General features: G+C 43.7%; 2 protein-coding genes across 2 annotated transcripts in view; both read right to left on the bottom strand.

Annotated features, from left to right (window-relative positions):
• WDR55 (WD repeat domain 55) overlaps positions 1-1,813 on the bottom strand; it is a 5,814-nt gene extending 4,001 nt beyond the window's left edge. Inside the window, exon 1 of the mRNA XM_006866162.1 lies at positions 1,626-1,813. Within this exon, the coding sequence (XP_006866224.1) occupies positions 1,626-1,813 (188 nt within the window). The remainder of the gene's footprint in view (positions 1-1,625) is intronic.
• Positions 1,814-4,341: 2,528 nt separating this feature from the next.
• The window catches only part of IK (IK cytokine, down-regulator of HLA II), a 14,631-nt gene continuing 6,805 nt past the window's right edge, over positions 4,342-12,167 (bottom strand). The window contains exons 7-20 of the mRNA XM_006866161.1: positions 10,726-10,796; positions 10,585-10,631; positions 9,382-9,545; positions 8,455-8,563; positions 8,101-8,140; positions 7,726-7,939; positions 7,469-7,487; positions 6,997-7,075; positions 6,659-6,739; positions 6,172-6,229; positions 4,961-5,049; positions 4,660-4,768; positions 4,452-4,486; positions 4,342-4,369 (exon numbers count right to left, since the gene is read on the bottom strand). Of these exons, the coding sequence (XP_006866223.1) occupies positions 4,342-4,369; positions 4,452-4,486; positions 4,660-4,768; positions 4,961-5,049; positions 6,172-6,229; positions 6,659-6,739; positions 6,997-7,075; positions 7,469-7,487; positions 7,726-7,939; positions 8,101-8,140; positions 8,455-8,563; positions 9,382-9,545; positions 10,585-10,631; positions 10,726-10,796 (1,143 nt within the window). The remainder of the gene's footprint in view (positions 4,370-4,451; positions 4,487-4,659; positions 4,769-4,960; positions 5,050-6,171; positions 6,230-6,658; positions 6,740-6,996; positions 7,076-7,468; positions 7,488-7,725; positions 7,940-8,100; positions 8,141-8,454; positions 8,564-9,381; positions 9,546-10,584; positions 10,632-10,725; positions 10,797-12,167) is intronic.

Raw genomic sequence — 12,167 nt, 5'->3', positions numbered from 1 at the left:
GGATAAAGAGAAATACTTTTAACTGATGGTATATGGAGGGGATTATAATCAATGTAATGAAACAAGTTATATGAATTGTTGAATGTGAAACTGATGATGGGCCCTGTAAACTTTCACTCAATCCACAATAAAAACCTTAAATTAAAAAAAAAAAAATTTGAACCACTGACCCTATGCTTCAAAACCGACCTTACAGTCCAGTGTTTATTCTACAGCAGCACACCAGGACTCTACTCTGTGTAATGTTGTTGTTGAGTGCCATCAAGTCGATTCCGACCCATAGTGACCCTGCATAGGGTTTCCAAGGAACAGCTGGTGAACTAGAACCAGTGATGTTGCAGTTTAAACGACTTTGCAGTCTGACTCATTAGCCCACAGCACCACACCAATAGATATCATTATTCCCATATTCAATTAAGAGAAAGCAGACATTAACATGATCAAGGCCTTTGCAGCTAATGAGGGATCTGAGGTTTAAATTCATTAAGCAAATTGTTTTCCCCTGACTATTTTTTTGGTTTTTGTTTTTTTTTTCTACTGTGTTAATTATATAGGGTGAAAACATTTGCTATTCAACAGCTCTCACATATATTCAGTAAGTAAATCTGATAGCCCAACTCTCCTAACTAAACTTTTTAATGGTAAAAAGGTTTTTTCATGTAATTTTTTTTTTTTTTTTTTACAGTGGGGCAAGGTCAAAAAGCTCGGATACGACTTCTTTAGTGAAGGAGACTGCACAAATGAATGTATATGACTATACCAAACCAGTTGCTATCAAGACTTATGGTGAACTCCTGTGTGTCACAATAGAACTGTGCTCAATAGGGTTTTCATTGGCTAATAGTCTAGAAGTCAACTGCCAGGCCTTTCTTCCTAGGTGCCTCTGAATGGATTCAAATCTCCAACCTTTGGGTTAGCAACTGAGCACATTGCTATTTTTTTCATCCTGGAACTCCATATTTAACTATTATGAAATTTATGAAGGAAAGGTTCCTGGTGCCATGACAACATCTAATTGGTAACCTAATTTATTCTGAGGCACAGAAGAAGAGGAAAGAAATACTAAGAAGTGAGGGACCTGAAAAGGAGCTGAAACTTCAAGACACATAAAAAGATGAGGATAAATGAGCACAAAAATCAATGGGGAAAGCAAGCAAAGGTCAGATGATCAGTGCCTTGAAAGCTGAAATTAAGTTCAGACATTTTCCTAAGAGATAAGCCACTGAAAGTTTTGTTGTTGTTTTTGCCAATTCAACAATTTGTATATATGTTAAGTCCAGGTGCGGTGCTGTAGGAAAAGAATCAACTGGTCGGCAAGGGATTTGCTTTGATTATTGAAAGTATAGAGCTTGTTGTTATTAAGTGCCATAGATTCGGTTCCGACCCATAGCGACCCTGTATAGGGTTTCCGAGGAGCAGCTGGTGAGCATGAATTGCCGACCTTGCGGTTCAAACCAACGCTGTAGTCCAGTGCATTAACCTACAGCACCATACCAGGGCTCCATGGAGCTTGTTGAGTCTTGCAAACTCTCTCTTCTTCCTCCTTGTCCCAATTCCATTCCACGATACTTCTAGGCCGGAGTGTCCCCGCGCCCACACGGCCACCGGCTCGGTCCCACACTCACACAAACACGTCCCCGTCCACGTCCCCCGCCGCCAGTAAGTCGCGGGCCGGATGGAATGCCAGACCGCTGGCCGGGGCTTCCAACACGATGTCTTCTGGAGTGTCCCGGATCAGGGTCGGGGTCTTAGCGGAGTCAGGATCCTCCCCGTCACTCCCAGATTCTGCAGACTTCTCACACGTGTCTTCCATGCTCTCCCGAGTTCGAAGTCACGCAGCCCCTAGCCCGCCAGCCCTACGCAGCTGGAGGAGTGGCCCAGGCAGTGCCTTACGTAGGGGGGCGGGGCCATGGTGGGAGCGGAGCCGGAAACCGCGCCTGAGTGTTTCCGTCACTCGGAGAGAGAGACAAGCCGCTACTTAACTGGTGTGGGTGAGGCTTACGGAAGACAGTGCGCCTCCGTTACTGGCTACTACTTATCCTGCTGAGGCCAGTACTTGGGCTAGCTAGACCGCGCAACGCTCTATCCCCTCCTTGTTCACGTGTACCCTCCTTCTTCACCGTGTACCATCCTGACGGGCCCATCAGTGCGCCTTCTCTCAGTCAGTAAACTTCATGCTGTTGGGACTGGAGAGAGGAACGCCAGTCTTTAGTGACATGTGAAACCCAAGGCCATGGTAAGCTACAGTCAGGGTGATCAGGAAGCAGCAAAAGTCCACCCTGCGAGATGACACCATGCGGGGTCGTGAACATATGGCGACCCGCACAGACGCGCAATCTGCTGCCATCTAAGCGCAAAAGATTCATGACCAAAGAAACAGCGCCCTGTTCCCATTACACTTTGGCTCCAGATGTTCAGCTGGATAGCATGGCATGCTTAGAGCTGGTGAGAAATTGCCAAGGGAAAAGTAGGTGCAGCAGTTGACATTCCAGACATTATTCCATTCTGCATGTTGGGGGCAGATGACCCTATAGATGAAGAGAACCAGTTCACACTGCTGTAGTACTTGTTAACTGCTGTCGAGTCGGTTCCGACCCATAGCGACCCTGTATAAGGTTTCGGAGGAACAGCTGGTAAGCTTGAATTCAAACGACTTTTCAATCTGGCGCATTAATCCACAGCGCCACACCAGGACTCGCTGTAGTACTAAACTTTCTAAAAATTCTTCATGTGCTAGTGCCCACCTATTTATTTCTAAAGGAGTTGAATATGAGGCTGACAGTGACTCATTGTGTGCTGATGATTGCTCTGTAAGCCTCCAATCAAGTCACAATAAAAAATTAAAAAACAAAACTGTGTGGTGTTGGGAAACCTTGATCACTTCCACGAGGTTTGTTGTTGATAAGTACCATGGAGTTGGTTCCGACTCATAGTGACCCTGCACAGGGTTTCCGAGGCTGTACATCTTTACCGGAGCAGAACGCCTCATCTTTCTCCCGTGGAACCGCTGGTAGTTTTGAAATGGGGACCTTGAGGTTAGCAGCCCGATTTGTAACCACTAAGCTACCAGAGCTCAAGGTTTAGTGGTACTTAAAGAAATGGAATTGTAAATTGACAGTCAACTCCTAGGTTTTGCTGGTAGTGACCCTTAAGGGTCTTATCTGAGCCATGTCTCTGCGACCTTTACCCTAATTGAACAGTTGCCTACAACCGTAGGACCAGAGTTAGTATGGCTGAAATTGGCCATTCTAGGAATTGTTGGAATCAGGGCCCAATTTCAACCTCTAAAGTGTCATGCACAAAGATGACTTCCACAAAAAAACCAGCAGTCTCTGGGTGGTGCCGATAATTAATGCACTTGGCTGCTAACAGCAAGCTTGGAGATTGAAGTCTACCCAGGTGTTCCTCAGAATAAAGGCCTGAGTGCCCTACTTCTGAAAAATCAGTCATTGAAAACCCTATAAGGCACACAATTCTATATTGACACACAAGTGATCAACTCCACAGCAACTGATTTTATCAAGGTAGTGTGATCAAACACTAATGAAGTGTTGGCAATTAACACAGAAAAGGAGGAAAGGAATGATTTGAAGTTCAGGAAGGTCCATACTGGGCCTGGGACAACTTTTTAGGGTGATGAAGGGCACCAAACCCTTCTGGCCTACTATAGTGCTTCCTATATCTGCAGGACCATGCTAGATCTACTCCAAGACGTGTGGCCAAGGCTATCCTATCAGCCAAGAAGGCAGCAATTTATGCTCAGCACTACTAAAGCTAAAGTTCCAGGTCATAGGGTCACAGATGGCTTTCGTTTCTAGGATTCTCATCAGGTGCCTTCACCCAGAACTCAGTCCTACTTAGTGTTGGGTTCATACTAAGAGTCACATCAGGCTGGCCCAATCCCCAGGGAATCTGCCCTGGGACTAGGTCCTTAAACAGACTTGAATGTGAATGACATCTGAGACCAGTCATCTTTATGTTCCTCTCTCCACTTGACTCATCAATGAGAGTCATTCTTTATTCACTGGGTATACTGGCTAGTAAGCCTCCTTATTGTCTATGAACCTAGAGCCACAGCTTAGGAAAGGATCAAGATGATTTTCTAAAAGTGCTTTTACACAACCTGTAGAATTGGCTCCAAGGGATCTGGTGCAAGGATGTCCAACATAGAGAAGGTAAGACATCAGATTAGCCAATTTTAATGAAACTAAATGATCATACAAAAAAATTATACACATTCAAAACAAAACAAAACATCCTGGAGCCTTTCCGGGATAGTAGCAAGAAAGCAGTGCAAAATGCATCCTAGCAGAGATTTCCTTCTGGAGATGGTACTGAAGATTAGTATTTTGGTCTTTTGACCTCAACCCTGAAATGAAAGGAGAGATGAGTCAGCCGAAAATCATTACACTAAGCAATTCCCACCAGTCACAAAGAATAGTGTTGCTCACCCATCAGCCTCCATCTTCTTCCTCTTCTCAATGATCTGCAAAAATAAGAGAAATAGTTGATGGTCATTCTGCCCATCTAAGCTCACCTGAGGCCCAGGCTGACCCCTCTCACTTCAGGCCTCTCCAACTCTCTACCTGTTTCTAAGTCTGTGAACTTGTGTCTTCTCCCAGCTGGAGACCTCCCACCCCAAGGTGCAGTCCCACTTACTGCACTAATCTTCTTCCACTGACGATCAAGCTCTGCCTTGTCATTGGTTTCTTTGAAGCGCCTGGTTTTCCGGCCTTCAGACATCTTGATACCATACTGGAATGCAGCCCTGAGAACAAAAAGGGTGGTTGGGGGAAAGAGGCCATAGAGGTTGCTCAGCAGTATCAATGTTTTCCCAGAAGGCCCTGTTGGCAGACAACCTATTTGGGAATGTCTCAACCAGACAGCATCCTCTAATCTGGGGTGAACCAGTCCACCCCAATCCTCCTTGCTCCCTGCCCAAATGTACTACCAGACTCACTTGGGCAAAGCCTCCTTGTTGTTCATATACTCGCTGTATTCCTCCTGGGTATCAAAGTCCCATCGGCCTAAGGGGCCCTTCTTGTTACCCTGTTGCAGGATAGAAAGGAGACATGGAGAAGGGAAGAGATGTCAGTGGAAATGGAATTTTGCCAGTGGTTATAGCCAGACTCTCCTACAATCCCAGGATCTCCTGGAGACCAGAGAGATTTGACTTTCCCCATTCATAAATCCTAAATAAGTAAGAGTAGTAACTCCTTAATAGTCACTTACTATGTGCCAAGCCTTACGTTCCACTCAATACTAAGCACATATCATATTTAACTCTCACGGATGCAAAAAAAAAAAATAAAAAACACACAAAAACCTTGTAAAGTGGGAACTATGTTTTTCTCCATTTTCTAATGAGAAAATGGAAACATAAGCAGTAAAATATCATGGCAATGTTACAAAATCAGGATTAAACAAGGCTCCAAGATGGAATTAAATGTGCTCTTAATCAATGTAGTGAGAATAAGGGAAAAGTAAGATCCCTTCAACACAAGTATTTATTTTAAGACTTAAGAGGGAAATTCTATCCTGGCTAGAATAAGATTAGGTTATTTCTAAAGACTGCAATTCCTTCTATCCTTTCTCCTTATGCATTAAATGGCCTTGTATTTTGTTGTAGGAAATAAAAGGAAATCGATTTGGCCCTAATTTAGTTTTTCTTATACTGAGACTTTAAGAGAACTAAGCTGACCATGACCCCTCAAGGTTGCAGTTCCTATCACTGCAGTTGAGGGTTGTTGTAAAGTGCCATCGAGTCACTTCCACCTCATGGTGGTGACTGTGTGCCGTGGAGTCGGTTCTGACTCATAGCGACCCTGTAGACCTCGTATAGGGTTTCCGAGGCTGTAAATCTTTACAGGAGCAGAATGCCTCATCTTTCTCCCGTGAAACAGCTGGTGGTTTTGAACTGCTGACCTTGCGGTTCGCAGTCCAATTCATAACCACTATGCTACCAGAGCTCCTTCTAGTGATCCTGTATATAGAGTGTCTAAGGAGCAGCTGGTGGATTTGAACCGCCAACCTTGCGGTTAGTAGTCCAGTGTTTATCCTCCAGTACCACACATAGTTGAGGGTGGGGCTTAGTAACTGAGATGCAGATCATTTGGGGATGGAGGAGGGCATAAAGAGGTCAAGAAGCACCCTTCCCCCTGACCCCCATACCTGGTCCATTTTGCTATAGTCCACTTCTTCATCGCTGTCCACCGCCATGTCATCCATCCTAAAGAATAACAACAGCTAAAGAGATGCTGCAGACCGCGCCGCCTATGCTTCATATAGAAACCCAGCTAACTATGAGGTTATATGCTTAGGACTGACCTCTGCCCCCAAGGGGCCTTGGTGGTACTGTAGGTTAAGTATTGGCTGCTAATCAAAAGATTGGCAACTGGAACTCACCGGTCTTTCCACAGGAGAAAGATGAAGCTATCTGCTTCCATAAAGATTTACAGTCTAGAAAACTCTATGGTGCAGGTCTACTCTGTCCTATAGGATCTCTATGAGTTGGAATTGACTCACTGGCAGTGGGTAGACCACCCTCTTAGAACTCCCACTCATAGTCTAACAAAATATCAATAAATCAAATTTCCATCTCTCTCTCCAACTTGTTCTCAATCATCCCAGCCTCCATTCCTTATAGGATCTTACGTACGTGGCTGGGTAGCATTCTGCATAACTGTTGGACATGCCGAAGAAATCGCCCAGCTGCTTTTTGTCCTCTGGCTTCTTCAACATATGCTAGGTTAAAGAAATTACTACAATTCCACCTTCCTCAAAAAAGCTTCTGGCAGAAGGGACCAAGGGTTACAAGACCCAACAACAGAACTCTCAAGAGAGGGCTAAGTTGGAATGGGTCCTCTGGAGAAAGGAAAAGGCAGGGTGTCTTATCCTTGTCAAAACCTGAGAGAAGTGGGAGGGAATGGAAGAGGAGGGAGAATGGATTGGAAATTATCAAGTTTTCTTGAACATATTGAGTGGAATAAAGGATATGATTCAGTTCCTTCCCAACCAGCAGATCCAGCAAATTTCTCATTGATGGACTTGATCAACTCTTTAGCAGATCCAGGTCCTAGAGGGGAAAGAAAATGCTGCTCAGACTTTGAACCTCAAGGATTTCATATCCTATCTGCAACATACCATTTCATCAAAACATGTTTAAAATAGCAAGAGCCTTTTATATAACATAATTTTAATGAAACTCCAACTTTTAAAAAAAATGAGCAATTCTGGTTGAGATAGGGTGCCCACAACACTGCCCACTCAGCCTGTGCCTCACATTCTCTAGTTCATTCTCAGGACTAAAGTCAGTATGTCTAAAAAAGCAAATAAGCTTTGCCATTTCCCAGACTAGTCGATAAAAGCAAGACCTGGCTCTGATGAAGACCCATGCCAATTCTGAGCTCTGAGTCCAGGGGAAAGCAGGACTGCTAGAGGCGGTGCAAACTGTTGGGAATACACCTACCTTTGTCAACATCCAAGGGCTGAAAAGAAAGAGACACTCAGGTAAGTATCACTATGAAGGAGTCTCTAACCCCCTTTGCCAAGTCTGAGTTAATTCCCCACTCCATCTTACCCCAAAATTCCAGGATGGTTCCTCTCATGTTAATTGACCATCACTATTGTGGAGCCATGAGGCAACAATATAATAGAAGGATCTTTTTAGGCTGGGTAGGCCTAAAAAAGGGCAGCTGTAAAGCTGTACCAGTACCCTTATCTTACCTCATCATCTACTTTGGGCTTCTCAAAATAACTGTGCCTCTTCTTTTCCTCCTCTCGCTCTCGGTCCCGCTCCCGTTCCCGTTCTCGTTCCCGCTCCCGGTCACGATCCCTGTCTCGCTCTCGATCACGCTCCCGTTCCCGATATCTCTCCCGCTCCTTGTCCCGAGGTGTCTTGGTTGTAGAGGGCACATAATCACCAATATCTTCAAAAATGCTAGAAAAACAAAGACCACTAGCTGCCAAAGTCACACACTTTGACCACTCCCCCTGGCCATTTCTCCCAATTCTCAGGCCAGGACTCCCCAAAATGTCCCAAAACAAGAAGCTCAGAGGTCCCTCCCCTCAGTTCAGATTACAGGAACAAGGGATACATACTTCATATCAGCTTCAGGAGGTTTCTTCTCTTCCAGCTTCCCTAATATGTTAAGAGAGAAATGAGGAAAACACTCCTGAGTTCATTCCCACTCAGTTCTTTCTGAATGCCCTTTTAAACATCTCTGGCTGAACAATTAATAGCTAACCACGCTATCCCTCCTCCTGCCTCAAATCTGACTACCATTTACTGGGTGAGCCAAGCAAACAGAACTTGGGTGTAACATCCCCTTGCAAATGGCTTAATTGCTTCCATTTTGCTCTGTTGCCTAGAAAGTTCCAAATATTCTGGGGACAGAAGTATCCAGAAGATCTTGGTTCGATTCCCCAAATGCACCTGTCCACCCTTCCAGGTACCTTTATCCTTCTTCTTGAGCTTCTTGTTGCGGGTACCCTGCCTCAGATAGGAAAGGATCTGGGTGAGCTTGCTGATGACAATGTCATTTGTGGTCAGTGTGGTCTGGGCCTGAAAACCCAAAGAAATGAGAATGTTTTCCCATTAAGCAGAAGTTTCTTCATCCATCCATCCATCCATCCATCCATCCATCCATCCATCCATCCATCAAACTGAAGAATGAGTTAGAGTTAACTAGGTAAAGACAAGGAAAAAAGGTATTGTAGAAGGATAATCCAGACAGATGAAAGAACATGCACAAAAACCCTGGGGTACAAGTGAATCAAGCTCATTCAAGAAGGCAAGAATGGCTGGAGAGCAAAACACAGGGAGGCATGGTGAAGAACAGGCTAGAAAGACCAGATGTTGCAGAGGTTCACAGGCCAGCATAAAGATTTGTGTCTTTATGCTAAAAATAATGGGAAAATATTGAAAACTCCTAAATAGTGCTAAGACAAAAATTTGCATTATGAAAAGGTCACTCAGCCAAATGAAAAAAACCTCATTGGGAGAAGTTCTTTTTGAGATAATAAAAATGTTTTAAAATTAATTGTGGTGATAGTTGCATCCAACTCATAAAATATTAAAGACCACTGAATTATATACTTCAAAAGAGCGAAGTATATGGTATTTAATAAAACTGTTAACAAAACCAAAATCAAGAAATACTGGAAGGTAGCCAGAGTGGAATTGAGAAAATCAACTAGGGACAGCCTCTTTCAATAAAAATACTAGTCGAGAAAAGTGAAGGGGTCAATGGAAAATAAGAGGAAAGGGTCAGCAGAACCTGGTGATGGACTAAATGTGGAGGATAAAGTCAAGGGCATATTCAAGGCCGATTACCAGGTTTGAAACTCACATGATAACGTCCCATGACTCAGGTCACTCACCTCCATGGTAGGGCAATCAGCCTTGCTGCGAATCAGAGTCGTGGGGATATCCGTGTCAGCATACTCATCATCCAGGTCTACCACATAGGCCATGCGGCCCGGCAGGAACAGCTCATTCCGCTCGTATGCTTTGCTCTTGAAGAGCATGCGGTAAACATTGCGGCCTACACAGAGGGGAAGAGCAGCAGGCATTCAAAGAGAACCTTCCACAACTGCAACTGCCAAGTGACTGCCATTTAGTAAGGTGCTATTATACTAATCAGCATGCCAAGTGCGATGCATGCCTTGTTTCATTCAATCTTTATAATAGTCATATGAAATGGGCATTATGATCCCCTTTTTACTCACAATACTAAATCTGAGTGTTCAATTATTTGTCTAAAGTTATAAAGCTACCAAATAAGCCCTACTAGCATAGTGGATTACGATCTGGCCTGCCAACTGCAAGGTCTGTAGTTCATATCTACCAGTTGCATCACAGGAGATAGCTGTGGCTTTCTGCCCCCATACAGATTTACAACGTCAAAAACCCTATACAGGGTCCCTATGAATTGGAACCGACTCAGTAGCACACAACCACCACCACCATAAAGGTACCAAGTTACAAAGCAAAAAATGGGATCCTAGCAGTCCAAAGTCTGAGCTCCTCTCTACTCTTCTACACTGTTTATGTGTACTATATACCTAGCATTTTATTAAGCCCTGTGGGAAAGAAAATGAAGTTTAAATTAATGCTGGTGATGATGGAAAAATAGCTCAGTGATATTATTTATGATTTCTCTTCATCTTCACGAAGAGGTAAAGATTAATTCCATTTTACATAGGGACCAACAGGCACCTAAAGTGAAGTGAAGTCAGGCACCTAAAACCACACACCTACTATGGTTTCATCATTAGGATTCACACACAGGTGTCCCTGGCTCAACATTTCTGAGCTTTTCTCAGTATCTATATCCTACCTCTTTTAGTATATAAGCCCTGGTCTGAAAGACCTTCCAACCTAGCTGAGGAGACAAAAATAACAGATGTGAAATAATTCAGTTCAGATCTGAGTTCTATTAGAGCACTGTGTGAGAACTAGCTGGTTGGAGATCAAGAGAGACAGACGAAGGAGGCTGAAGGAAGGAGAAGCACATCCTGTTCAGAGCACTTGTCCCTTATACTAAACCTAGAATGTGCAGCCACTAGAAACTTTGTACTCACCTAGACGTGTTTTAAATTCAATCTTATTTTCAGGATCTTCATCTTTCCTGAAAAGACCAAAAACAATACATTTCTGCGAAATGTGTTCCCACTGTCAGTCCCATTCGTCTAAACTCTTAAGCCTTCGTTGATTTTTCTTACTTGGTTTCCTTCTGGGGCTTTTCCATCAGTTCCTCTTCCTCTTTCTCTTTGCTGGCAATCTCAGCTCGTACCTATCAGAAAAGCAAACAGATTTCAGACAGTCATGCATATTACATATGTTTACTAGATATCCACTATACCAAACTGAGCCAGGTACTAGGGATATGAAACTGGACAAGATAGGCATGGTCCTTGCCCCACTGGAACTTAAAGCAAGAGAGACAAATTAAGCAAGTAATTTCAATGAAAAATGATTAATACTGTTGACCTATAAAAGGGCTATGCAAGGGCACAAGAACACCCACACTTGCAGATAATACCCATTTGACGTGGCTTCAATGACTGGATGATCAGAACTTAACTAGAAAAAGAAAGAACAGGAAAAAAAGTAATCCGATACAATTTGATGAACTTGACCTACACCTATGGATGCAGTAGCTCAAAAGAGGGAACAAATCTTTACAGTGAGGATCATTCCCACCCCCTCCATACACGGAGTAGACAGGGATGGGCAACTTGGACATTGGCTACCCAAAATGGGGGGCCTACAAAGGCAAGAGGTGACTGGCTTACAAGCTTTCAAGAGGGAACCTAGATCCCGAGGGTGTCAAGAAAAGTAGAATCTCCACTGAATAGTATACAATCTGTATAGGCGGGACTGATGAAAGGAAATGCGGATAGGTCTCTTGTGGTACAATGGTGAATAATTGTTATCAGGACTGATTGTGAGGGTTGGAAATGTAAAGGTAGACCTTTTGTAGCAAGGAGGGGAGTGATTAACTTTGCAGTCTAGGAACGGAGGTCCCTGGGACCATCAAGGGAGCTGAGAGGAGAGCGGGACCCTATTCAGAGAAGCAGTGATGCCAGAGATGGAGGCAGAGACGATGATGTGGAGAGATGGTGTAGCTGGGGACTTTAGACCCAGAGAGGAGAGGGGTTGTGTGCTGACAACCGAGGGGCAGGCTTGTAGGGTATACCCTTTGGTTGGTTGATGATGTATGGAGGGGATTGTAACCATGGCAATGAAATGATATATGATATGATGAATGTAAAACTAATAATGTTATCCCATGTAAACTATCACATTATTCACAATAAAACATTAAAAAAAAAGGGCTATGCAAGGATTTAGGAAGCAGGACGTAGAGTTAGTTGACTTAACCATACTACGGTTATCAAGGAAGGATTACTCAAGGAAGTAATATTTAGGCTGAGACATGAAGGATGAATAGCAATTGGTCTTACAAAGTGGCCAAATTAGGAGATCAGGGGTGGGAGATCTTTTTTCTGCCAAAATTTAAAACATCATTTGCAGGCCATACAAAATTATCAATTTAAAAATTGTTGGTGTTGTTGTTGTCAGGTGCCATTGAGTCGGAACCGACTCATAGCGACCCCATGCACAGCAGAACGAAACAATGTCCGATCCTGGGCCAACCTCA

Source organism: Chrysochloris asiatica, unplaced genomic scaffold (assembly GCF_000296735.1).
Source record: "Chrysochloris asiatica unplaced genomic scaffold, ChrAsi1.0 scaffold00087, whole genome shotgun sequence".
NCBI lineage: Eukaryota > Metazoa > Chordata > Mammalia > Afrosoricida > Chrysochloridae > Chrysochloris > Chrysochloris asiatica.
This window is presented reverse-complemented; position numbering and strand designations above follow the sequence as displayed.